At 42.6% G+C, this 25,465-nt stretch overlaps 2 protein-coding genes across 3 annotated transcripts in view; one reads left to right on the top strand and one right to left on the bottom strand.

The window, feature by feature from the left end:
- The first annotated feature begins 642 nt into the window (after positions 1 to 642).
- On the top strand, positions 643 to 9,617 carry LOC106561026 (leiomodin-2). The gene is made up of 3 exons (XM_014124581.3): positions 643 to 1,071; positions 1,857 to 3,176; positions 9,265 to 9,617. Exons 1-3 carry the CDS (start codon positions 796 to 798, stop codon positions 9,289 to 9,291), a joined length of 1,623 nt encoding a protein of 540 aa, XP_013980056.1. The 5' UTR covers positions 643 to 795; the 3' UTR covers positions 9,292 to 9,617.
- Positions 9,618 to 23,782: 14,165 nt separating this feature from the next.
- Positions 23,783 to 25,465, bottom strand: part of wasla (WASP like actin nucleation promoting factor a) — a 29,136-nt gene continuing 27,453 nt past the window's right edge. For both annotated transcript variants that reach the window (XM_014124582.3, XM_014124584.2), the window contains 2 exons: positions 25,299 to 25,407; positions 23,783 to 25,043 (listed from right to left, as the gene is read on the bottom strand). In XM_014124582.3, the coding sequence (XP_013980057.1) occupies positions 24,985 to 25,043; positions 25,299 to 25,407 (168 nt within the window). In that variant the 3' untranslated portion in view covers positions 23,783 to 24,984. The remainder of the gene's footprint in view (positions 25,044 to 25,298; positions 25,408 to 25,465) is intronic.

Here is a 25,465-nt window from a genome sequence, read left to right as displayed (position 1 = left end):
CTTGGACAAGCCAATTTGCTTGCCCTAAGTACGTTAAACAATGTATGAACAATAAAGTTTTGTGGTGTAAAGGACTTGCATTATGATTAAAAATTAATCAAGTGTTTTTCATGGTTGCAAAAGCAAGGGATGCAAATGCAACCGCAATTTAAGAACGACCCACCAGCTGCTTAGAGCGCCACTATATTGCAATGGATTGACAATTTGTCCTTCTATATTCCATGTCCATTTTTTATATAATCTTATCACTTTCTTTTGTTGTTCTTCCATTATTGCAGTTTGTCTACGCCCTCTAAACAGATACCCACTTTTCTTTTGTTTTTGTTCATCATCTTCTTCCTCCTCTGGGAAACAAGTGCTTTTACCCAACAACCAGTACTGCATGTCCTGACACATTATGTAACACCATTCATGTTAATTTTTCATGTCTCCCTCAGGCTTTGTTGGTCTATTTTTTCTCCTTGGGTACGAGCTATAGTGATAGGTCTCTTCAGAGCCACTAAGTGGCCTCACATTGCTCCTGTAAACCTATCTTGTTGATCCCCACACCCTAAAAAAAGAACATCATTGGCAGACACTTTACACATTTCCCTCCCTTTAAGGGTCTTATGGCAGCTGGGAAGATTAGACAAACAGAGTCTCTCTTTCGCCATCAGTCTTTCTCTCAGACTCCCTACATCCACAGCATCTCTGGCCACATGCCTTTACCATTACCCAGTAGCTTTAAGAGAGTGTGCGGAAGATTCAGTTGAAAAAGATCCTCACTAAGATCCAAGCGTTTCTGACAAGTCCATCATGAGTACCTTTGGGTACCGAAAGGAGCTGAAGAAGTATGAATCAGTGGATGAAGATGAGGTGTTGGCTGGCTTGTCGTCTGAGGAGCTTCAGGAGCTGGAGAGGGAGCTGGCGGATATGGACCCGGATGACAATATACCTATCGGGCTGAGGCAGAAAGACCAGACCGCCAAGTCCCCCACAGGCACCTTCTCCAGAGAGGCACTACTGAAATACTGGGAGGACGAGACACGCAAACTGCTAGAGGATGACAGATCTGAATCATCCCCTGAACATGTAAGGGGATGGTATTTCAAGGCTTAAACCAGAGAAAACAAATATATATATTATTCTATAGATGACTTAACTTCAGAGGGCTTCCAGATGCAACAAGATCAATTTCAGGCATCCCAAAAAATATTGGCAGAACAAAACAATCTGAAGTTAAGTTGATATGTCCGACTCCTTAACATTTTTCCTATTTCGGTGATGAAAAATACAATTTATTTAAATCAAACTTAAATATTTTAGGTGCGACTTGAAAAGGTTTATTTATTTCATTTTTTATTGTGAAATAGCAGGGACATCTTTGGAATTCAGTGTCTCGCTGATTGAAATGGTCGATTACTTATATTCTGCATTACAGTATAATTTTACAGATAACATTACCTTTTGCCACCAGCCTATCTGAAAATAAAAGATAAAAGACAGATGGAGATGTTTTTACTTTTGCCAATGATAGAAATCACAATAATTTGAGATTCAATATTTTAAATAAGAATGATTGAAGATTATAAGAAATGCAAGAGGTTAAGGGAAAGGTTGAAGTATATATGCAAATGAAGTGTGCCAAACATTTATCGTTGTATAAGAGTTCAAACAATATAAAGACTGTGTTCATTGCCTACTGTGTTATTTTGATATGAGTTAGTGGAAAACAATCAAAAAAAGACATTGTCTCCGAAATACCAGCAATAATGATTCTGTGTGCTCAGATAGTTCTGGAGGTATTCCTCATTAAGAGACAGTAAGTGGAGAATGTAATGTCTCAACCTAATTTTCCACCCTGTTGTAAAATACAGGACAGAATGGAGGAAGGACAGACTGATAAGAGCGAAGAGGAATGTGTGACAGAGAGTGACAGTAACAGCACAGAGTCTGAGGACAGTGATGAGGAAGAGGAACGCCAAAATGGAAGGGAAGGGAGCGAAGACGAGGCAGGTGAGGATGAGAATGGTTCAACTGAGGCTGAAAATGAAGAGGAAAAGAAGGACAAATGCAAACAGGAGCCTTTACCAACTTCTGGTAGACATGGGCAGAACGCTGTTGACCACCTGTCAAGAAACCTAGGGAATTGTTCTGAAAGGGGAGACTGGAGAACAACAATGACTGACCAAAACCTAAATGTGACTCCAGAGAGACCTTGTGGGAACCCTATCGTGATTGACGAGGCACTTGAACGAATCCTTCGCGATGATCCCACAATGAGCGAGCTCAACTTCAACAACATCGAAGACATCTCTCAGGAGACCTTGCTGCGTATCTCCGAAGCACTGAGCACCAATACACACGTACGTGTTTTTAGCCTTTCTAACACCCGAGCCAATGACCGGGTTGCCCTTGCCATCTCCAAGATGCTCAGAGAAAACTGCTCCATCACCAACCTCAACATTGAGTCCAACTTTGTGTCCGGCCAGGGAATCTTGGCGCTGTTGGCATCGCTCCAACAAAACAGTACTCTGGTGGAGCTGCGCTTCCACAACCAGAGGCACATCTGCGGGGGGCAGGTTGAGATGGAGATGGTTCGCCTCCTAAGGGACAACAACACCCTCCTCAAGCTGGGCTACCAGTTTGATCTGCCAGGCCCCAGGATGACTGCCACCAGTATTCTGACCCGCAACCAGGACCGACAGAGGCAGAGACGGCTGCAACAACAGAGGGAGAAAGGCCATCCAGAAGCAACAGTCCAGCCCAGGGCCGATGCCGGGACAACAGGCCTAGTTTCTGGATCGCCTCCTTCAAACCAACCACCCTGGTTCTCTCCAAAACATGTGAGGAATGACCAGACTCCAAATAACATCCCTCCTCCGCCTCCCCCTCCTCCACTCCCTGGCCTTCAGTCTGAGAGGAATACACCAACCAGGAAGATTGCAGAGATGATCAAACAACATGAAGGGAGTACAAAGGGTCAATCAGGCCAAAAGAAACCCAAATCCAAGAGGGGCAAAAATGGGGCCAACAAGAAGTGCAGCTCTGACATTCTCAAGGAGCTGAAGAATGCCTTGAAGCCTTCTTCGCAAAAGAAGAAAGACAACCCACCCCGGCCACTAGCACCTCTGAGCTCTACCCGGGATGATCTGATGGCGGCCATTCGTGGTAGCAGCATTAGATCACTCAAAAGGGTAAGTATGACAGACGCACAAACATACAATCATTAACCAGTGACAGAAATGTTTTTATTAGCACATAAATCTTGATCATTATTCAAAAAAGGACTTTCAACAAACATAAGCCTACAGGAGTGATTACAGAGCGTACCCCGAATCAAAACTCAGTTGTACTCATATGATGCTACAAATAAAACTGAAACACTCTTCCAAAAGTCATTACACAGCCTTTGTGGAAACAGTGCTATCATTAGATGACAACCTTCATAACCCTGTGAATTCCTCCCACTTAAAACAGTTATAAATAGCTGAACATTACCCCCCCCGACTCGATAAGACTAATGGCTTGGAGCACTGATGCACACAGGATGACAGTGTGCCAACAGACCAAATAGTCTACAGCATGGATCACCATGAGGCTGTCAGTTGAAAGATATGGTTGACAAGAAGAGAAAATAGATAAAACTATCTGACCAGAATAAAAAAGTGATAAAGTCCATGACCCATTAGAGTAAAGAAAGGTAGCGGCGTAGGACGCATCCCGCATGGCAGAATGTTTAGAATTACAGGAAATTAGCTTTAAAACTGCAAAATAGCAAAATTCGTAGAATAGCATGAGATTAGCTATAAAACTGAAAATATGTAGAATTGCAAGAAATTAGCATTATAACAGCAACATTTTCTCTCAGCCTCATGGCAAAATATGTGGAATAGCATGACATTAGCTATATAACTGCACATTTTTCTCTTTACCACTTGGTAAAAATGTGCAGAATTGCTGTTTCCCCCCAAAAAATGTTTCCTCCCCAACCCCCCCAAAATATGCACATCTGCATGCTTTATATAGCAAACCAGGGCCATGTGACTCATGGCCCTGGCTTGAAGCAAAGTATTTTTGTGAATGGATGGTGTATCTACATACAATACCAGTCAAAAGTTTAGACACACCTACTCATTCATTTCTTACAATTTTCTACATTGTAGAATAATAGTGAAGACATCACAACTATGAAATAACACATGGAATCATGTAGTAATCAAAAAAGTGTTAAATCAATTTATTTTAGATTTGAGATTCTTCAAAGTAGCAGGTCATCTGATGCAGCACTCAATCATTCTCCTTCTTGGTCAAATAGCCATTACACTGCCTGGAGGTGTGGAAAAACAAATGATAGTCCCACTAAGACCAAACCAGATGGGATAGCGTATCACTGCAGAATGCTGTGGTAGCCATGCCAGTTAAGAGTGCTTTGAATTCTAAATAAATCACAGACAAATCACAGACAGTGTCTCCACCAAAGCACCCCCACACCATCAGACCTCCTTCTCCATGCTTCACGGAAGAGATAATCCGTTCACCTACTCTGCGTCTCACAAAGACATGACGGTTGGAACCAAAAATGTCAAATTTGGACACATCAGACCAAAGGACAGATTTCCACAGGTCTAATGTCCATTGCTTGTGTTTCTTGGCCCAAGCAAGTCTCTTATTCATATTGGTGTTCTTTAATAGTGGATTCTTTGCAGCAATTCGACCATGAAGGCCTGATTCACGCAGTCTCCCCTCTGAACAGTTGATGTTGAGATGTGTCTGTTACTTGAACTCTGTGATGCATTTATTTGGGCAGCATTTCTGAGGCTGGTAACTCTAATTAACTTATCCTCTGCAGCAAAGGTAACTCTAGGTATTCCTTTCCTGTGGCAGTCCTCATGAGAGCCAGATTCATCATAGCGCTTGATGGTTTTTGCGACTGCACTTGAAGAAACGTTCAACGTTCTTGAAATTTGCCGGATTGACTGACCTTAAAGTAATGATGGACTGCCGTTTCTTTGCTTATTTGAGCTGTTCTTGCCATAATATGTACTTGGTCTTTTACCAAATAGGGCTATCTTCTGTATACCACCCCTACCTTGTCACAACACAACTGATTGGCTCAAATGCATTAAGAATGGAAGAAATTCCAAAAATGAACTTTTAACAAGGCACACCTGTTAATTGAAATGCATTAACACTTTGTTTGCTTACTACATATGTGCCATTTCATAGTTTTGATGTGTTCACTATTATTACACACATTTTTTTTAACAAATAGAGAAAAACCCTTGAATTATTACGTGTGTCAAAACGTTTGACTGGTACTGTATACACACCAACACATACACACTCAGCAAAGAAATAAAAATCCTCTCACTGTCAACTGTGTTTATTTTCAGCAAACCTAACGTAAAAATATTTGTATGAACATAAAAAGATACATCAACTGAGACATAAACTATACAAGTTCCACAGTCATGTGACTAACAGAAATTGAATAATGTGTCCCTGAACAAAGGGGGGGTCAAAATCAAAAAGTAAGTCAGTATCTGGTGTGGCCACCAGCTGCATTAAGTACTGCAGTGCATCTCCTTCTCATGGACCTCACCAGATTTGCCAGTTCTTGCTGTGAGATGTTACCCCACTCTTCCACCAAGACACCTGCAAGTTCCCAGACATTTCTGTGGGGGAATGACCCTAGCTCTCACCCTCCGATCCAACCGGTCCCAGACGTGCTCAATGAGATTTAGATCCGGGCTCTTCACTGGCCATGGCAGAACACTGACATTCCTGTCTTGCAGGAAATCACACACAGAACGAGCAGTATGGCTGGTGGCATTGTCATGCTGGAGGGTCATGTCAGGATGAGCCTGCAGGAAGGGTACCACATGAGGGAGGAGGATGTCTTCCCTGTAACGCACAGTGTTGAGATTGCCTGCAATGACAACAAGCTCAGTCCGATGATGCTGTGACACACCGCCCCAGACCATGACGGAGCCTCCACCTCTAAATCGATCCTCCACCAGAGTACAGGCCTCGGTGTAACGCTCATTCCTTCGACGATAAACGCGAATCCAACTATCACCCCTGGTGAGGCAAAACCGCGACTCGTCAGTGAAGAGCACTTTTTGCCAGTTCTGTCTGCTCCAGCAATGGTGGGTTTGTGCCCATAGGTGACGTTGTTGCCGGTGATGTCTGGTGAGGACCTGCCTTACAACAGGCCTACAAGCCCTCAGTCCAACCTCTCTCAGCCTATTGCGGACAGTCTGAGCACTGATGGAGGGATTGTGCGTTCCTGGTTTAACTCGGTCAGTTGTTGTTGCCATCCTGTACCTGTCCCGCAGGTGTGATGTTCGGATGTACCGATCCTGTGCAGGTGTTGTTACGTGGTCTACCAATGTGAGGATGATCAGCTGTCCGTCCTGTCTCCCTGTAGCGCTGACTTAGGCGTCTCACAGTACAAACATTGCAATAGTGTTGCCCTGGCCACAACTGCAGTCCTCATGCCTCCTTGCAGCATACCTAAGGCACTTTCACGCATATGAGCAGGGACCCTGGGCATCTTTCTTTTGGTGTTTTTCAGAGTCAGTAGAAAGGCCTCTATATTGTCCTAAGTTTTCATAACTGTGACTTTAATTGCCTACTGTCTGTAAGCTGTTAGTGTCTTAACGACTGTTCCATAGGTGCATGTTCATTAATTGTTTATGGGTCATTGAACATGCATGGGAAAGTGTTTAAACCCTTTACAATGAAGACCTGTGAAGTTATTTGGATTTTTACGAATTACCTTTGAAAGACAGGGTCCTGAAAAAGGGACGTTTCCTTTTTTACCGAGTTATACACACACACACACACACACACACACACACACACACACACACACACACACACACACAGTTGAAGTCGGAAATATACATACACTTAGGTTGGAGTCATTAAAACTTGTTTTTCAACCACTCCACAAATTTCTTGTTAAACTATAGTTTTGGCAAGTCGGTTAGGGCATATACTTTGTGCATGACACAAGTAATTTTTCCAACAATTGTTTAGACAGATTATTTCACTTATAATTCACTATATCACAATTCCAGTGGGTCAGAAGTTTACATACACTAAGTTGACTGTGCCTTTAAACAGCTTGGAAAATTCCAGAAACATTGACATCATTTGAGTCAATTGTTGGTGTACAGTGCCTCTTTGCTTGACATCATGGGAAAATCAAAAGAAATCAGCCAAGACCTCAGAAAAAAATTGTAGTGCTCTACAAGTCTGGTTCATCCTTGGGAGCAATTTCCAAACGCTAGAAGGTACCACGTTCATCTGTACAAACAATAGTACGCAAGTATAAACACCATGGGACCACGCAGCCGTCACACCGCTCAGGAATGAGACGCGTTCTGTCTCCTAGAGATGAACGTACTTTGGTGCGAAAAGTGCAAATCAATCCCAGAACAACAGCAAAGGACCTTGTGAAGATGCTGGAGGAATCAGGTACAAAAGTATCTATATCCACAGTAAAACAAGTCCCATGTCGACATAACCTGAAAGGCCACTCAGCAAGCAAGAAGCCACTGCTGCAAAATCACCATAAAAATGCCAGATTACGGTTTGCAACTGCACATGGGGACAATGATCGTACTTTTTGGAAAAATGTCCTCAGGTCTGATGAAACAAAAAAAGAACTGTTTGGCCATAATGACCATCGTTATGTTTGGAGTAAAAAGGGGGAAGCTTGCAAGCCGAAGAACACCATCCCAACCGTGAAGCACGGGGGTGGCAGCATCATGTTGTGGGGGTGCTTTGCTGCAGGAGTTGATCAGGCTGACCCTCCTCTGGCTGTGTAAAGTTTCTGGATATTTGCGGGAACTGGAACATGCCTGCATACACGGCGATCCAGAACATCCAAAACATTCTCAATGGGTGACATGTCTGGTGAGTACGCAGGTCATGGAAGAACTGGGATATTTGCAACTTCCAGGAGTTGAGACATAGGGCCGTGCATTATTATGCTGAAACAAACACGAGATGGCAGCGGATGAATGGCATGACAATTGGCTTCAAATTGCAATCGATAAAATATATTGTGTTTGTTGTCTGTAGCTTATGTCTGCCCATACCATAACCCCACTGCCACAATGGGGCACTCTGTTCACAACGTTGACATCAGCAAAGCGCTCGCCCACACAATGCCATACACGCCGTCTGCCCGGTACAGTTGAAACCGGGATTCATCTGTGAAGAGTACACTTCTCCAAGGTGCCAGTGGCCATCGAAGGTGAGTATTTTCCCACTGAAGTCGGTTACGACGCCGAACTGTAGTCAGGTCAACACCCTGGTGAGGACGACTAGCACACAGATGAGCTTCTCTGAGACCATTTCTGACAGTTTGTGCAGAAATTATTCAGTTGTTAAAACCCACATTTTCATCAGCTGTCCGAGTGGCTGGTCTCGGACGATTACGCAGGTGAAGAAGCCGGATGTGGAGGTCCTGGGCTGGAGCGGTTACAGATAGTCTGTGGTTGTGAGGCCAGTTGGACGTACTGCCAAATTCTCTAAAACAACGTTGGAGGCTGCTTATGGTAGAGAAATTAACATTAAATTATCTGGCAACAGCTCTGGTGGACATTCCTGCAGTCAGCAATTGCGTGCTCCCTCAAAACTTGAGACATCTGTGGCATTGTGTTGTGTGACAAAACTGCACATTGAGTGGCCTTTTATTGTCCACAGCACAATGTGCACCTGTGTAATGATCATGCTATTTAATCAGCTTCTTGATATGCCACACCTGTCAGGTGGATGGATTATCTTGGCAAAGGAGAAATGCTCACTAACAGGGATATAAACAACTTTGTGCACTACATTTGAGAGAAATAAGCTTTTTGTGCATATTGGAAGATTTCTGGGTTATTTTATTTCAGCTCAGGAAACATGGGATCAACACTTTACATGTTGTGTTAATATTTTAGTTCAGGTAATGATACCAATACAAATAGGGTGAAATTTGCAGTGAGATAAGAGGGTTGTAATTTGTTGTGAATAACTGGTAAGGTAGTTGGAACTCAATGCGACCCCCATCAAAATCATCACTGCTTACAAACAACTTAATGTTACCAAGCTATTTCTCTCACCACGCCAACTGTCTTGCTCTCTCTCTCTCGATCACTCGGTCTCTCTCTCGAGGTTCATTGGTCCTGAAATACCCATCTACTTATCCACTTATTGCATAGATGGTCCGATGGTGTCAGTAGGACATGTGTTGACACTGACTGACACTCTTTCTCCTTGCAGGTGACTCTCCAGCAGGATCAATGTTAACGTTGTGGTGGGAGAAAGGAATATCCAACCTGATCAAGAGCTGTTCTCCACAAATATCGCACCCACTTCATTCTGTATTCATTAAAAAAATGAAACATTTGTACCACAAATGCTAAATATATAAATACAAGTATATTAACATATCATTTGTTTATGTATTACTATGAAACTTTCTGCTTGGAAAACTGTGGACACATTTTACATATAATTTTCTTAGTCTTATGTAAATATTTTCCTGTCATGTAGTGAAAAATACTACAGTGGACTTGATTGCATATTATGAACGGGTGGCAATTTATTGATTAAAGGCACAATCCATAATATTACTGCTGTTCAATAGTCATTTCAATGAATGAGTTACACCCATTGATTCATCGCAGAAATCTTAACTACAAACTGGCTAAATGTAGGCTTATGAAAGATCCAAAAGATAAGCCTTCTCCCATCCTCGCCAGGATTAAAATGACTTGGAACAAAATTAGAACACATTAATGCTATCTGTAACTATATCACCTCTAATCCCGCCTTGCAGCTTCATGTGTATCTTGGAATTGTTCCCAATTCATTAAAGTTCATTTTGCAGCTGTTCAAGGCTAACACATTTTCCCACAAGAGGAGGTCCCTTTGTATAACCCACTAGTCTCGGAGAGAGAATCCTTATAATTGTAGTGTGTCATATATTCAAAAGCCTTTTCAATGAAATGGCATAAATTGACATTTTTTAACTGTGAAAAATGTAATTTAAAACAAGATTCATAGGGCTGGAAATGGAGTGAAAGACAAAGTGAGGAATAGCGTTATAGTGTTACTGACAGGTTATGACAGTGACATGTCAGACGCACCACAGGAAGAATTGGAGCAAATGCTTAAAATAAGGTATTGTCACTCTGTACAACTTCACTCAAGCAAAGTAATTCAGTTTAGGGAAGGCATTTGTAAAAGGTTGAACAACTATTGTCATAATTTCAATAAAAATGTGATTTTTCAGTTCTATATTTACCATGTATGTTGCAGGCTAAAGTGGTGGCTACATAAAGCCCTTCCCCTCTAATTAAAGAGACCCTCGCCTTCCCTCTGATCATTCTCACCTCTCTTCCTCAAACTCAATATGACTAGATCTGTTTTCCTGTTTAACTGTGCCGTCAAGGCTACGCCACTGAGCGCAGGGTTATCAACTCTCGTCTTTTGTGTTGGGTGACTTTATTGAAAGGAAAATGTTTTGCTTTGGGTAAGAATTAGCTTCACCGCTTTTCTTTGTTAGTATCCTGTTGTAACTAGCATCACACTGCTAGCTGTGGAGACGTAGCTAGCTTACCTGCAATTCTTGCTATCCTACCAACTAGCTTTTCGACGTGGAAGGGTATAATTACTAGTTGTTACTATGTCTAATTTTGTAATTTTCTACGACAAGCATTTTCTCAATGGAATATGGCAGTCTTAGCAGCCAAATCTAAGCTAGAAATTTAACATAATTATATAAACACTACGTAATTATGCAGTTAAATTAAATCGTAATTATTTTACAAAAATGGTTTAACTGATTGTAAAAATGTATAGAATACAGTTAAGTGCTTATTTGGTACATCCATCTCATCATGCCCATCTAGTGTGGAGGTTGATGGGAGAACAACAACAAAACCAGCTGATATTTCCAATGATTTTGCTGATTTTTTTTACAAATTTAAATGTATTTACTGAGCAATAGTGTAAACACCCATTCATCCAAACAAGCCATTGTCCAATGGATTGATGATCATATTATGAGCAAAAAAAAACCATATCTTTTAGTCAACAAATGGTGTCAGAGGAGGTGTTAAACCAATTGAAGTCATTACCCAGTGGTGAATCTACAGGTTATGATCTTATGGACATTTTTTTTTACTTTGCTATGCTGCTCCCCAGATTGCAGCTCCATTGAAATACATATTCAATGGAGCTGCAAGCAGTGTCACAGGACAGCCCAAAAAATGGTCAGAGACTCCAGTCACCCAAGTCAGACTGTTTTCTCTGCTACCGCACGGCAAGCGGTACCGGAGCGTCAAGTCTAGGACCAAAAGGCTCATTAACAGCTTCTACCCCCAAGCCATAAGACTGCGGAACAATTAATCAAATGGCCACCGGACTATTTACATTGACACTCCCCCCTCCATTTGTTTTGTACACTGCTGCTACTCGCTGTTTATCTATGCATAGACACTTCACCCCCTACCTACATGTACAAATTACCTCGACTACCCTGTACCCCCGCACATTGACTTGGTACCGGTGTACCCCTGTATATAGCCTCGTTATTGTTATTTTATTGTGTTACATTTGATACATTTTTATTTTAGTTTGGTAAATATTTTCTTAACTCTTCTTGAACTGCACTGTTGGTTAAGGGATTGTCAGCAAACATTTTGCTGTAAGGTCTACACTTGTTGTATTCGGCGTATGTGACATAGTTTGATTAGATGTTTTAATTGTTCACTGGAAAAGGGGACATTTCCAAAAGTATGGAAGCATGCTAAACTTTGTCCAATCCTGAAAGACAGCAAAGAACCCATTATTCCTGCCAATAGTCAACCAGTTAGTCTACTCCCTTCACTCAGTATGATATTCAGGGTATAGTGAGTAGACAAATAGGGGGGTATATGGAAAATAATGATCTGAGCACAGCCAATCAGCATGCTTATCACAAAAACCATTCTACTACCACTGCATTGGTTGACATGACTGACCAGTGGCTCAATGCTATGGATAATGGGTGTACTATTTTTTTTATTTTAGTGCAGCATTTGATTTACTGGATCATGACAAAACTATTGCATTATGGGTTTAAGGAGGCAGCATTGAATTGGGTACAGTCATATCTAACTGACAAGAAACAGTCCACTTATATCAATGGGTAATTTTCTTCCACTCATGCTTTAAACTGTGGAATACAGCAGGGCAGCTACCTTGGGCCACTTATTTACTTAATATATACCAACTTAATTGAAACTCAAGCTACTATATTTGCAGATACTACTACAATGTATACAGCAAGACAATCAGTTAAACAGGTTTAAAAAAAAAATGTAACCTTTATTTAACTAGGCAATACATAAATCTGGAAAATATCAGGGAGTTGGTTTGCCGGAACAAACTTGTTTTGAACACCAAGAAAACAAAAGGTTATATTGGTCTTCCACCAGGAAAAGGCCAACACAGCATGGGATACAATTAAGTATGGGGAAGTACAAATTGAGGAAGGGGCCAAGAAACTAAAATACTAGGGGTACAGCTGGACAATTGCTTATCATGGTCATCTAAAATAACTATATGTAAAAAATATATATAACTGCATGCATGATCAAAAGGATAGCTAAATATTTATTGGGAAAGATCCTTAAGCAAAACAGCCCAAGCATTAATTGAGAGTCAGGTGAACTAATGTTCTGTGGTCTGAGGAAATGCATCAGCAAGTTAAATTAGGAGGCTGCTGATTGCACAGAACAAAGCAGCAAGGATTGTTTAAAAGGTGGAGATATGGTTCTTCTGTTGTATTCATGCACAATGCTCTTGGTTGGTCATCAATCAACAAGAACTGAAAAAACACATGCTTATTTTATTCACAATGTACAACATTTAAAATGGCCAATCTCCACTCACAACAGTATTAATTTGGTAAGAGACGGCCATTCAGTTAATACTAGGAATAGATAGTGCACCATCTACAGCTGAAGTCGGAAGTTTACATACACTTAGGTTGGAGTCATTCAAACTCGTTTTTCAACCACTCCACAAATGTCTTGTTAACAAACTATAGTTTTGGCAAGTCGGTTAGGACATCTACTTTGTGCATGACACAAGTAATTTTTCCAACAATTGTTTACAGACAGATTATTTCACTTATAATTCACTATATCACAATTCCAGTGGGTCAGAAGTTTACATACACTAAGTTGACTGTGCCTTTAAACAGCTTGGAAAATTCCAGAAAATGTCATGGCTTAAGAAGCTTCTGATAGGCTAATTGAGATCATTTGAGTCAATTGGAGGTGTACCTGTGGATGTATTTCAAGGCCTACCTTCAAACTCAGTGCCTCTGCTTGACAAAAGAAATCAGCCAAGACCTCAGAAAACAAAAATGGTAGACCTCCACAAGTCTGGTTCATCCTTGGGAGCAATTTCCAAACACCTGAAGGTACCACGTTCATCTGTACAAACAATAGTACGAAGGTATAAACACCATGGGACCACGCCGCCGTCATACCGCTCAGGAAGGAGACGCGTTCTGTCTCCTAGAGATTAACGTACTTTGGTGCGAAAAGTGCAAATCGATCCCAGAACAGCAGCAAAGGACCTTGTGAAGATGCTGGAGGAAACAGGTACAAAAGTATCTATATCCACAGTAAAACAAGTCCTATATCGACATAGCCTGAAAGGCCGTTCAGCAAGGAAGAAGCCACTTCTCCAAAACCGCCATTAAAAAGGCCAGACTACGGTTTGAAACTGCACATGGGGACAAAGATTGTACTTTTTGGAGAAATATCCTCTGGTCTGATGAAACAAAAATAGAACTGTTTGGTCATAAGGACCATCGTTATGTTTGGAGGAAAAAGGGGGAGGCTTGCAAGCCGAAGAACACCATCCCAACCGTGAAGCACAGGGGTGGCAGCATCATATTGTGGAGGTGCTTTGCTGCAGGAGGGACTGGTGCACTTCACAAAATAGATGGCATCATGAGGCAGGAAAATTATGTGGATATATTGAAGCAACATCAGTCAGGAAGTTAAAGCTTGGTCACAAATGGGTCTCCAAATGGACAATGACCCCAAGCATACTTCCAAAGTTGTGGCAAAACGGCTTAAGGACAACAAAGTCATGGTATTGGAGTGGCCATCACAAAGCCCTGACCTCTATCCCATAGAAAATTTGGAGACAGAACTGAAAAAGCGTGTGCGAGCAAGGAGGCCTACAAACCTAACTCAGTTACACCAGCTCTGTCAGGAGGAATGGGCCAAAATTCACCCAAAATATTGTGGGAAGCTTGTGGAATGCTACCCGAAATGTTTGACCCAAGTTAAACCATTTAAAGGCAATGCTACCAAATACTAATTGAGTGTATGTATGTAAACTTCTGACCCACTGGGAATGTGATGAAAGAAATAAAAGCTGAAATAAATATTCTCTCTACTATTATTCTGACATTTCATTTTTAAAATAAAGTGCTGATCCTAACTGACCTAAAACAGGGAATGTTTTACACGGATTAAATGTCAGGAATTGTGAAAAACCGAGTTTAAATATAATTGGCTAAGGTGTATGTAAACTTCCAAATTCAACTGTATAGTCATTATATTCTTTCAAATATTTACATTTCGTATTCTAATGTTTTAACACCTCCATAAACAAAACCAAATGACATTGGCACTAAGGGGGGTCCAATGAGGCCAGGCCTTTCTAGCTGAATGGATTTATTAGACTGGTGGCTATTGGTACTCCTCAAGGCCCAGTTATTCTACTGTTAAATATGCATGCTTTCAGAATGAAATGCTCAAAGTTTTTCTATTTTATGATATTTGTCTGAAAGTACAGCTAGAGTGTAAAATACACACATTTAGGGACAGGTGGGTTCAAGGTTTTTTATTGAAATTAAGATATTTAAATTACAAAACGATTAGATGACCATCCTGGTGGTTCTAGTGTTAAAGGATAAGCGTCTCCAGACACAACTGTACTAACTAGCTAGGTTACTAGCCTAAGTGGCGAACGCTAGTTACGTTTCACTTTGTTCTCAGGGGGAGCCATGAAACCCATGTGGCACCGAGCAAGGACCTGGCTCTGCCTAAGCACCGGCACACCTGTGTCTATGCGGGCGATCATATCGAGCAAGGGCACGCAGTCCTTGTGTGTCATCTGCCTGGGTCTCGAACACGCAGTATCAGCATTCGACGACCCCTGGTCATGCATCCATTGTGGGGTTGTTGCTGCTAACACTCTCCACTGGAGTGCGCAGAACAACCCAATATAGTTCGTCTCCCACTCTTAACTCGAGCCGGGAAACTGCCTCGCAGACCCAGCCCTCATGGGACATCATAGAGGGCTACCCCAAGAACCTTCACCCACTTTTACAGTGCTTGGCCCTGGAGGACATGGAGGAGCTGGGCCTTGACAAGCCACCAGTGGTCACTGGCCAACCACCTCAACCCCAGTGCCTCGTCAATGAAATGCACTTCTGTCCCTGGTAAGACGGACCGCTTATTCACGTCTACCAAAAAGGTCTACGTGTCTGCTGCATGTTCTGTACTGGCATTGAACGTTACGTCCCTACTACTGGTTTACCAGGCCGATTTGATGCTAGAGATGCATAATCTCCTAGCTATCGGCAAGCCTAATACAGACTTTTGAGATGAGACCGAGCCTAACCCAGACCTCAACCTCCGAGCATCCAGGGCCATTCCATGAGCCTTGCAGTGGTAGGGGAGAGAGATTTGTGGCTCAACCTGATGGACAAAGAGAAATCAGATTTCCTTGATGCTCCTGTCGAGCTGAAGGAACTGTCTGGGTCGGCTGTTGCCGCCATGCGGCAGAAGTAAGAACTTCGAAAGAGGAGGGCAAAGCCTTCCATTTCCGTCTACCTTGTAGACCCAGGAATTGTGGGTAACTGGCCTACAACTTCACCAGCCAAGGCTTCGTGTCAGAGGGAGGGCAATTTGCTGGCACCAGGACTTTCCGCTGGAAAGCCCCCAGTGATGGCGCGGGCATTGACCTCACAGTTCGGATCCCCAAACTGGGGCCAACAGTGGGGAAAATGGTCCTTCGCTGCAGCCACATTGAGGTTGATTCCCTTGCAGGCAACAGTTCACCCCATGTTCTGGCCTGCCACCTCTCGGATGGAACACAGCCCCACTCCCCTGTGCTATTAAGATCTTTCCCTTTGTGCAGCAACCCATTTTCATGGGTTTACTCTCAAGGAAGATGGAGGGAATCCATTCTATGCGATTGCCCTCCGTGCCACTGCTCTCCCTCCAGCTCTTGTTCAAGCAGCTGGGGCAGCAAGACACATTTTCACTACCAAGCACTGTCCCCATATTCCAGTGTGTCAACCCTGTCATTTTCAATAAAAAAGCCTGTATCCAGACGTCATGCCAAGGACACAGAACAAAAATACAATTTGGGCTAGCGCTAGCTCCCCAAACATTCAGCCTTCATAGACGATTACCTGCTTTGCTCCCCATTCCAGGAACAAGTGGTACAAGACACAACTTCCTTTGTAACCCGAGCTAGGGTTCAAGATCAGAAAAAGAGCTGTTTGGTGCCAACACAGAATAGAATACCTAGGCTTAATGGGGTATTCTCTCTCTTATCAGGCCACAATCTCCGACAGTGACTCTCCCTGCTCCACAGGTGTGATCAAACACGTTCAAGATGTGCCTCCGAGTGCTGGGGTTGATGGCGTCCACCATCTCAGGAAGTACCTCTCGGCCTACTGCGGATGAGAGACTTCCAGTGCTGGGTGTTTGCCCAACGTCTGTGTACACAGCCTCACCTGAATCTCCAGATCTCAATCTCCCTTGATATTCGTTCTTGGTACTCCCTTAAAGGTTGCGGCAATGAGGAAAGTGGTGACGATAGACGTGTCAATCATGGGCTGGGGCACAGTTCATGAAGGAAATGCAATAAAACGGAGTACGGACCACACAACTCTGCATTGCTAAAAAATTACCTTGAATTGCTGACAGTGCTTCTTTCACTGAAACACTTTCTATCCTTCTTTCGGAATTGTCACGTCTTGATAAGAACAAACAATACAACTGTAGTGGTGTACATCAACTGCCAGAGTGTCACTTCCACAGAATATCTTGACAGTGTGTGTGTGTGTGTAACAGAGCACACCTACTGTCCCTACGTGTGACTCATGTCCCAGATGTACTGAACGTAGGAGCAGCCTTATCGTCTAGAGAGAATCCCCATCAATGGGACAGGAGACTCTTTCCAAATCAATCAAGCAATCAAATGCATTTATAAAGCCCTTTTTACATCAGCAGACGTCACAAAGCGCTATACAGAAACACAGCCAAAAACTCACATCCAAACAGCAAGCAAAGCAGATGTAGAAGCACGGTGGCTAGGAAAAACTCCATAGAAAAGAACCTAGGAAGAAACCTAGAGAGGAACCAGGCTCTGGAGGGGTGGCCAGACCTCTTCTGGCTGTGCCGGGTGTAGATAAGAGTATATGGCCATTAAGGCCAGATTGTAGTGGTGGAACAATCTGGAAGAGATCATTTCGCATCGCAAGAAAACGTGCACTGCCCATTGTTCTTTGCTAGCAGGAGACACACCACTGGGGGTGGATGAGCTGGCAGACCATTGGCCAAGGGTTTTGCTTACACTTTTCCTCCCCTAAGGTTCCTGCAGGACCTTTTGGACAGAGGGAAGGCTTTCACCAATGTTAGCGTCTATCTAACTACTAACTTGGCCTGTCATATAGGCTTGGACAAGAACACGGTGGGAAAACTGGATATTTGCAATGAGGCTTGTTGGTCATCCCCTCATACTTTTATGAGGTTCTACCGACTAGACATCACTGCACCTTCATTGGAGCATATTGTCCTCAGTGTCGGGGTCTCTAAGGGTTGATACGTTGGGACTACCGTGTTTCGGAGAGTATGTGCAATACGGGAGTTGGCCCTATCCCACTGTGATGTCGAAGAAAAAAAACGGGGAAAAAAACGTAACGGTCACTTGCGTAACCCTGGTTCTCTGATATTAGTAGTAAGACATCTCACCACATTACCCTACTCGCAAGAGTGTGAGGAAGTTCAGCGTGCTCGAGAATGATCAGAGGGCAGGCGAGTGGCTCTTTAGTACGAAGGGGCTCCTCATTTACAAGTCGACGTATATGAATGGTTATTCAAGCTATTTAGGAGATTCTGGTGAATCCCACTGTATGATGTCAGAAAATATCAGAGTACCGGGGTTACACAAAAATAACAAGTTACCTAGAAGTAAAGTCAAATAAAATAGTATGTCACTTGCTTTTTAAACATGTGTCGACTAACAGTGAAATACTTACTTTCGGACCTTCCCAAAAACACAGAGAAGATAAATAATAAAAACAGAAAAAAATAACAACAAGAAGAATAAATACACAATGAGTAACAACTTGGCTATATACACAGGGTACCAGTACCAAGTCATGTGCAGGGGTATGAGGTAAGAGAGATACTGTACATATACACTAGGTAGGGATAAAGTGACGAGGCAACAGGATAGATAAACAGTAACGTATGTGATGAGTCAAAACAGAGTAAAAAAAAGGGTAAATGCAGATGGTTGGTATTGGTTAACGATTTAACTAAGACTAACTATTTATCAGTCTTACGGCTTGGGTTCAGGGTCCTGTTGGTTCGGTACTTGGTGCATCGGTACTGCTTGCCGTGTGGTAGCAAAGACAGCTGGAGTATTTTACAATTTTTAGGGCCTTCCTCTGACACCGCCAGGTATAGAGGTCCTGGATGGCAGGGGGCTCGGCCCCAGTGATGTACCCACTGTAGCCCCTTGTAGTCGGATGTCAGGGAGTACAGGAGGGGACTAAGCACGCACCCCTGAGGTGCCCCCGGGTTGAGGTTCAGTGTAGCAGGTGTGTTGTTGCCTACCCTCACCACCTGGGGGCGGCCCGTCATGAAGTCCAGGATCCAGTTGCAGAGGAAGGTGTTCGATCCCAGGATCCTTAGTTTAGTGATGAGCTTGGAGGGCACTATGGTGTTGAACACGGAGTTGGAATCAATGAACAACATTCTCACGTAGGTGTTCCTTTTGTCCAGAGGCGAAAGGGCAGTGTGGAGCGCAATAGAGATTGCGTCATCTGTCGATCTGTGGTGCGGTATGCAAATTGGAGTGGGTCCAGGGTGCATGGGATGATGGTCTTGATGTGAGCCATGACCAGTCTTTCAAAGCATTTCATGAATACAGATGTGAATGTTACAGGGCGAAAGTATTTCAGACAGGTTACCTTGGCGTTCATGGGCACAGGGAGGGACTATGGTGGTCCGCTTGAAACATGTAGGTACTGTGTTAGTGAAGACGGTTGCCAGCTGGTCAGCACAAGCTGCCAGAACAGCTTCAATACGCCTTGGCAGAGATTTTACAAGTGTCTGCATTCCCTCATTTGGTGTTTTGTTGGTGGTTGAAAATGCTGTCTCAGGCGCCGCTCCAGAATCTCCCATAAGAGTTCAATTAGGTTTAGATCTGGTGACTGACACACACACACACACTTTAAACCACCTATGCTCCTTTGCAACCTTGTCTCAAAGCATTTCATATTATTCTGTACGTAAACCCGAGACACACCATTTAGTACGATACTGTATGTTGTTTCATATGGCATGCATTAATTTGTTGATGTCCATCCTCCATTTCGTATGATCTGTTACGAATTACAATTTGTATGATGTTACAAATTGCAATTCATACAATATGTTAAATATTTGCAAAATGTACAATGTTACAAATTCCAATTTGTTTTGGCTAACGTTAGTAAGGCATGGGGTTAAGGTTAGAGATAGGGGTTAGCATACACGCTAAGAGGGGTTAGCATACATGCCAAGTAGATGCAAGTAGGTGAAAAGTTGGTGCAAAGTTGGCCGTGATGAGATTGGAACATGGAAACTTTGTATATTTGTTTAGATTATATATACACAATCGTTGAAAAGTTTGGGGTCACTTAGAAATGTCCTTGTTTTTTAAATAAAAGCACATTTTGTCCATTAAAATAACATCAAATTGATCAGAAATACAGTTTAGACAATGTTAATGTTGTATATGACTATTGTAGCTGGAAACGGCTTATTTATGGAATATCTACATAGGCGTACAGAGGCCCATTATCAGCAACCATCACTCCTGTGTTCCAATGGCACGTTGTGTTAGCTAATCCAAGTTTATCATTTTAAAAGGCTAACTCATCATTAGAAAACCCTTTTGCAATTATGTTAGCACAGCTGAAAACTGTTGTCCTGATTAAAGAAGCAATAAAACTGGCCTTCTTTAGACTAGTTGAGTATCTGGAGCATCAGCATTTGTGGGTTCGATTACAGGCTCAAAATGGCCCGAAACAAACGCCTTTCTTCTGAAATATGAAGGCAATTCCATGCGAGAAATTGCCAAGACACTGAAGATCTTGTACAGTGCTGTGTACTACTCCCTTCACAGAACAGCTTTATTAAATAGTACCCGCAAAACACCAGTCTCAACATCAACATTGAAGAGCTGAATCCGGGATGCTGGCCTTCTAGGCAGAGTTGCAATGAAAATGCCATATGTCAGACTGGCCAATAAAAATAAAAGATTAAGATGGGCAAAAGAACACAGACACTGGACAGAGGAAATCCGCCTAGAAGGCCAGCATCCCAGAGTTGCCTCTTCACTGTTGACGTTGAGACTGGTGTTTTGCGGGTACTATTTAATGTTTTGAATGGTCATCCAACTCAGAATTGAAAGTCAGGAATTCTGGCTTCTTTTTAGAGCTCGACCTGAAAATCACTGACGTCATCATGATTCGACCTTGTTTTTTCAGAGTTCCCAGTTGTCTTGAAAGCAACATAAATCCAGAGAATGCCAGACTTTGATGACAAAATTTGCTCACCAAGGACCCCCGCATCACCTTTCTGTTCAAGTGAGCACAGCACAACAAGGTGAGTCCAAAAATGTCTTGTATGCTGCTGCATTAATGATGTAATATGCCAGGGAGATATGTATACTGTAGCTAAGAAAGTAATACTAAGTGTATGTTGTGTAGTAAGCTGCTAGTAGCCCATGCGCCTCACCCTAATAATTTGGTCCCTTTTCTGCTCTTAATTTCACCGACGGATTGCCTCCTTTCCCGCTCGTCGTCCCCTTATGCTTTAGTTTGTACATCTTAAATTGTCAGTAGAAACCCCATTTGTTTAAGCAAGTCAGATATTTTTTAAAGGCAGTAAATGAAGCTGAATGAACTGACAACAGACAAGGCTCCGCTGATAACCAGGTGTAGCAGAGATAAGGTGTTGGGACAGCTTTATGTCGGCCCTTAATTGCACCATTATAGTACAATTAAAGTATTGTTTAGTGTTGTGGATTTGCTGGCATGCATCTAAAACATATTTTTTTGTCCCACCAAGATTTACGTGCTAAAATCGCCACTGCATGTAAGTCGTTTGAATGGGGGCATCACTACCAGAGCTAGCCAGGGATGAGCTCCGAGCATAGGCATGCAGGCAGCCCATGGCCCTTACTGCCAGTGCACCCATCAGCTACGTCATCAGCTCCCACCTCAGAGGTAACTGGTTTGGATTTTGAATGTAAATCGATATTTCAGAGACATGTTGTCTGTGATATTTAAAGGATATGTGTGTCTGGTAGCCTGGTCCCAGATCTGCCGTCTTGCCAACTCCTATAGTCATTGTTATACCAAACATGTTTGACAATGATCAAAAGAGTTGGCAAGATGGGACTAAGATAAGGGAACAGGCCATTTATCTGTTTGTATTATGTTTCTCAAGGTGAATGTGTTGAGGTCATTATGAGAAGCCTAGTGTATCCTCGTTATGTCCCCTCTGGATGAGTTCTACGAGGGGCCCATTCCCATCAAGGAGGTTACCTTTTGCTCACCTCAAAGACAACATCAAGGAGCAGTTCCTGGCAGAGACGTGCCAAGTTTGGAGAGGTGGAGGAGATCTTCACCAGCACCAGGAAGGCTAAGGACATGGTCAAACACCTGCACAACATCTCATGGGCAACATTGTTCACACTCAGCTGGATATCAAAAGGTAAGACTTGGCTTTATGCCTGTTTGGTTTGAGTGTTGGGGAAAAAAAACTTGTGATTAATATTGAAGCACAGAGGAGTTTTATGGAGACATGAGAAATTGTACTCAATATTCCGGGCCTTTGTCAGGGAGGTGGGCCTGGGTCAGAGAGGTGAACAAGAACCCGATGGTCACCCTGACAAAGCTCCAGAGTTCCTCTGTGGAGATGGGAGAACCTTCCAGAGGGACAACCATCACTGCAGCACTCCACCAATCAGGCCTTTATGGTAGAGTGGCCAGACAGAAGCCACTCCTCAGTAAAAGGCACATGACAGCATGCTTGAAGTTTGCCAAAAGGCACCTAAAGGACTCAAATAAAACCAAGAGCGAACTCTTTTGCCTGAATGCCAAGCTTCACGTTTGGAGGAAACCTGGCACCATCCCTACGTTGAAGCATGACGGTGGCAGCATCATGCTGTGGGGATGATATTCAGCGGCAAGGACTGGAAGACCAGTCAGGATCGCGGGAAAGATGAATGGAGCAAAGTACAGAGAGATCCTTGATGAAAACCTGCTCCAGAGCACTCAGCACCTCAGACTAGGGAAAAGGATCACATCCAACAGGACAACGACCCTAAGCACACAGCCAAGACAACGCAGGAGTGGCTTCGGAACAAGTCTCTGAATCTCCTTGAGTGGCCCAGCCAGAGCCCGGACTTGAACAAGATCAAACATCTCTGGAGAGACCTGAAAATAGCTGTGCAGCGACACTCCTCATCCAACCTGAGAGGACCTGCAGACAAGAATGGGAGAAACTCCCCAAATACAGTGTGCCAAGCTTGTAGCATCATACCCAAGAAGACTCGAGGCTGTAATCACTGCCAAAGGTGCTTCAGCAAAGTACTAAAGGGTCTGAATACTTATGTAAATGTGATTTAAGTTTTTTTTTTAAAGAAACCTGTTTTTGCTTTGTCATTATGGGGTATTGTGTGTTGATTGAGGGACAAAAATAATTTGATCCATTTTAGAATAAGGCTGTTAACAAAATGTGGAAAAAGTCAAGGGGTCTGAATACTTTCCGAATGCACGAGACTGAGAAAAACGAAGTATACAATTTATTTCCATCTCTTTTCCCAACCCATTTGAAGGCTTCTAAAACGCAGCAATCACCTTGGTGGAGGATGAGCTTCATTACCATCTCAAAAGTTTTCAGGAGAGTCAAACCAAAACCTTGTAGTCGCTTCGTGGAAATGCCCATTTTGGTTCAGTATTAACTTTTGTATGGAGGTATTTAGAGATTCATCCCATAAAAGTAATGACTTGTAAAAACAAAAACGGGAAGATATTTCTAGATTGGCTGGTGCATATGAACACTGACCTGAAAAAAATATTATTTTCATTTCAGCAGGAAGGAGAGAATAATACGTTTGGGAATCGTACCAGGTACACTAAGTAACAGAAAAGAAACAAGCGCAGCACAAAACCTAAATGATTCCTATGAGCCTGTGTGTGTGATTCTGTATTAGTTATAATTTTTTGTAGTGAAATGTAATGCGGGACACTTTCATAGTGTCAATCATAAGTGGATTACAATAAAAGTTCCTTGACGCAGAAGCTGCTTTAAGAGCTTCCGTGAGTCAATGACTGGCAAAAAGCTCACTGATTCTACCCATGGGAATCTTTGTTTTCCCCGTCACTGAATAAGCACATCGTTGGAACACAACTATGACACTGCACTGTTATTCTTATAATAAATTCAATTTTGAAATTGTGCAAAGAGAACAGCAGTGAACATACTAGCATTGAAAACATTTGAGTCAATTGTGGCTTACAATTCTAATAAGTGGACTCCATATGAAAAAATAACTTTGCTAAACTTGGATCTCTTTAAGAAAATCAAAAGGTACAAAAAAGTAGGGTAGGAAAATAGTGTTATCAACCAACAATAATGAAAAGAGGATCCCGTCCGTTTGTTTCTTATTTCTCCCTTTCTTTACCGACAGGGGAACATACAGTAACATTTAATAGTAACGCACCAGTAAAATATATCCCAACTAAAATTGCACATGGTTAATCTAGCAGATACCGTTCTACTTGAACATGCTGTTATAGAGCATCTTTAGGCTGTCATAAGCATGACATAGCAGCAATGTACAGTATTATCCCATCGGGCTAATTGTTCAGAACGTTGGAGACATAAATGTAACGTAAAGAGCTGATAAGTGTATAAGACTATTCTTGAGGACAGAATCATATCAATATTACAAAATGTGTTTCTATCTGGACGTTCTGTGACATTGCACCATCCTGAACAGATCCCAGGTGTCGTTGGTGGTAATAATACCTTGTATTAGCTGCAAGCAATCTTGCAGCGTAGTGTCATATACAGCGGTAGTCAGCCTAATCATATCAGCTTATTACCATTAACAGTTATGACTTTTCTATTTATTTAACTAGGCAAGTCAGTTAAGAACAAATTCTCATTTACAGTGACGGCCTATCCCGGCCAAACCCTAAAGACGCTGGGTAAATTGTGTGCCGCCCAATGGGAATCCCAATCACGGCCGGTTGTGATACAGCCTGGAATCGAACGAGGGTCTGTAATGATGCCTCAAGCACTGATATGCAATGCCTTAGACCGCTGTGCCACTCGGAAGCCCTTATAACAGATTATATAATTTATGACATGCTTTTAATGGCGTTGTGAGCGTTCTATGACAGAGTTCCAGGAAAGTGTTAACAGAGATACTCTACAGAGGGTATGTGAAAAAAACTTTACAGATTAAATGAACAATGTATTGCACAGATTAATAAAAAGGCAACAATAAATATACACCAAATTCATAGAACATTTACATTACAATTTTAGTCAGGTTTTGGAAGATTTAGGATCAGTTTAGTGTCAGTTGTGCCCAGGTAGAGGGGGAGGAAAGACTTAACTAGTCATCCCATTCGTCGTCATCTTCAAAATCCTCTTCGTCATCATCATCATCTTCATCTAGGAAATGACAAAACAAACTTGTAAACAAAGCATAGAGATGTACATCTTTATTTTGAGGGAAACTGGCAATAACAATTCAGATGAGTACTTAAATTCAGCGTCTTGACAACTGCTCACCAATGCCTGCTCCAATGACTTTATTTGGACGTTAAATTAAAGCCTAGGCATTAGCGTACTCAGATCTCAGGCAAGGTTATTCCTCAAGCGAGTGCTGTTAACTGAATCACTATCACACTGACAGTAGGCACCTACCTGAGGAGTGGATGGCTTTGCTCCTCTTCTGCATTACTTCCATAAGTGCCCCCACTATGCCTGCCGAGGGTGCTGGTGTAGGGGAGCCAGAGTCTGGGCCGTCTGGTACCTGACACACGCGCACACAGTTACAAACATGGAAATGCACACAAACATACACCGGCAAA

This window comes from Salmo salar, chromosome 10 (assembly GCF_965601325.2).
Source record: "Salmo salar chromosome 10, fSalSal1, whole genome shotgun sequence".
In the NCBI taxonomy this organism is placed as follows: domain Eukaryota; kingdom Metazoa; phylum Chordata; class Actinopteri; order Salmoniformes; family Salmonidae; genus Salmo; species Salmo salar.
The sequence above is the reverse complement of the archived record's forward strand: the minus strand, read 5'-3'. Positions and strand labels throughout refer to the sequence as shown.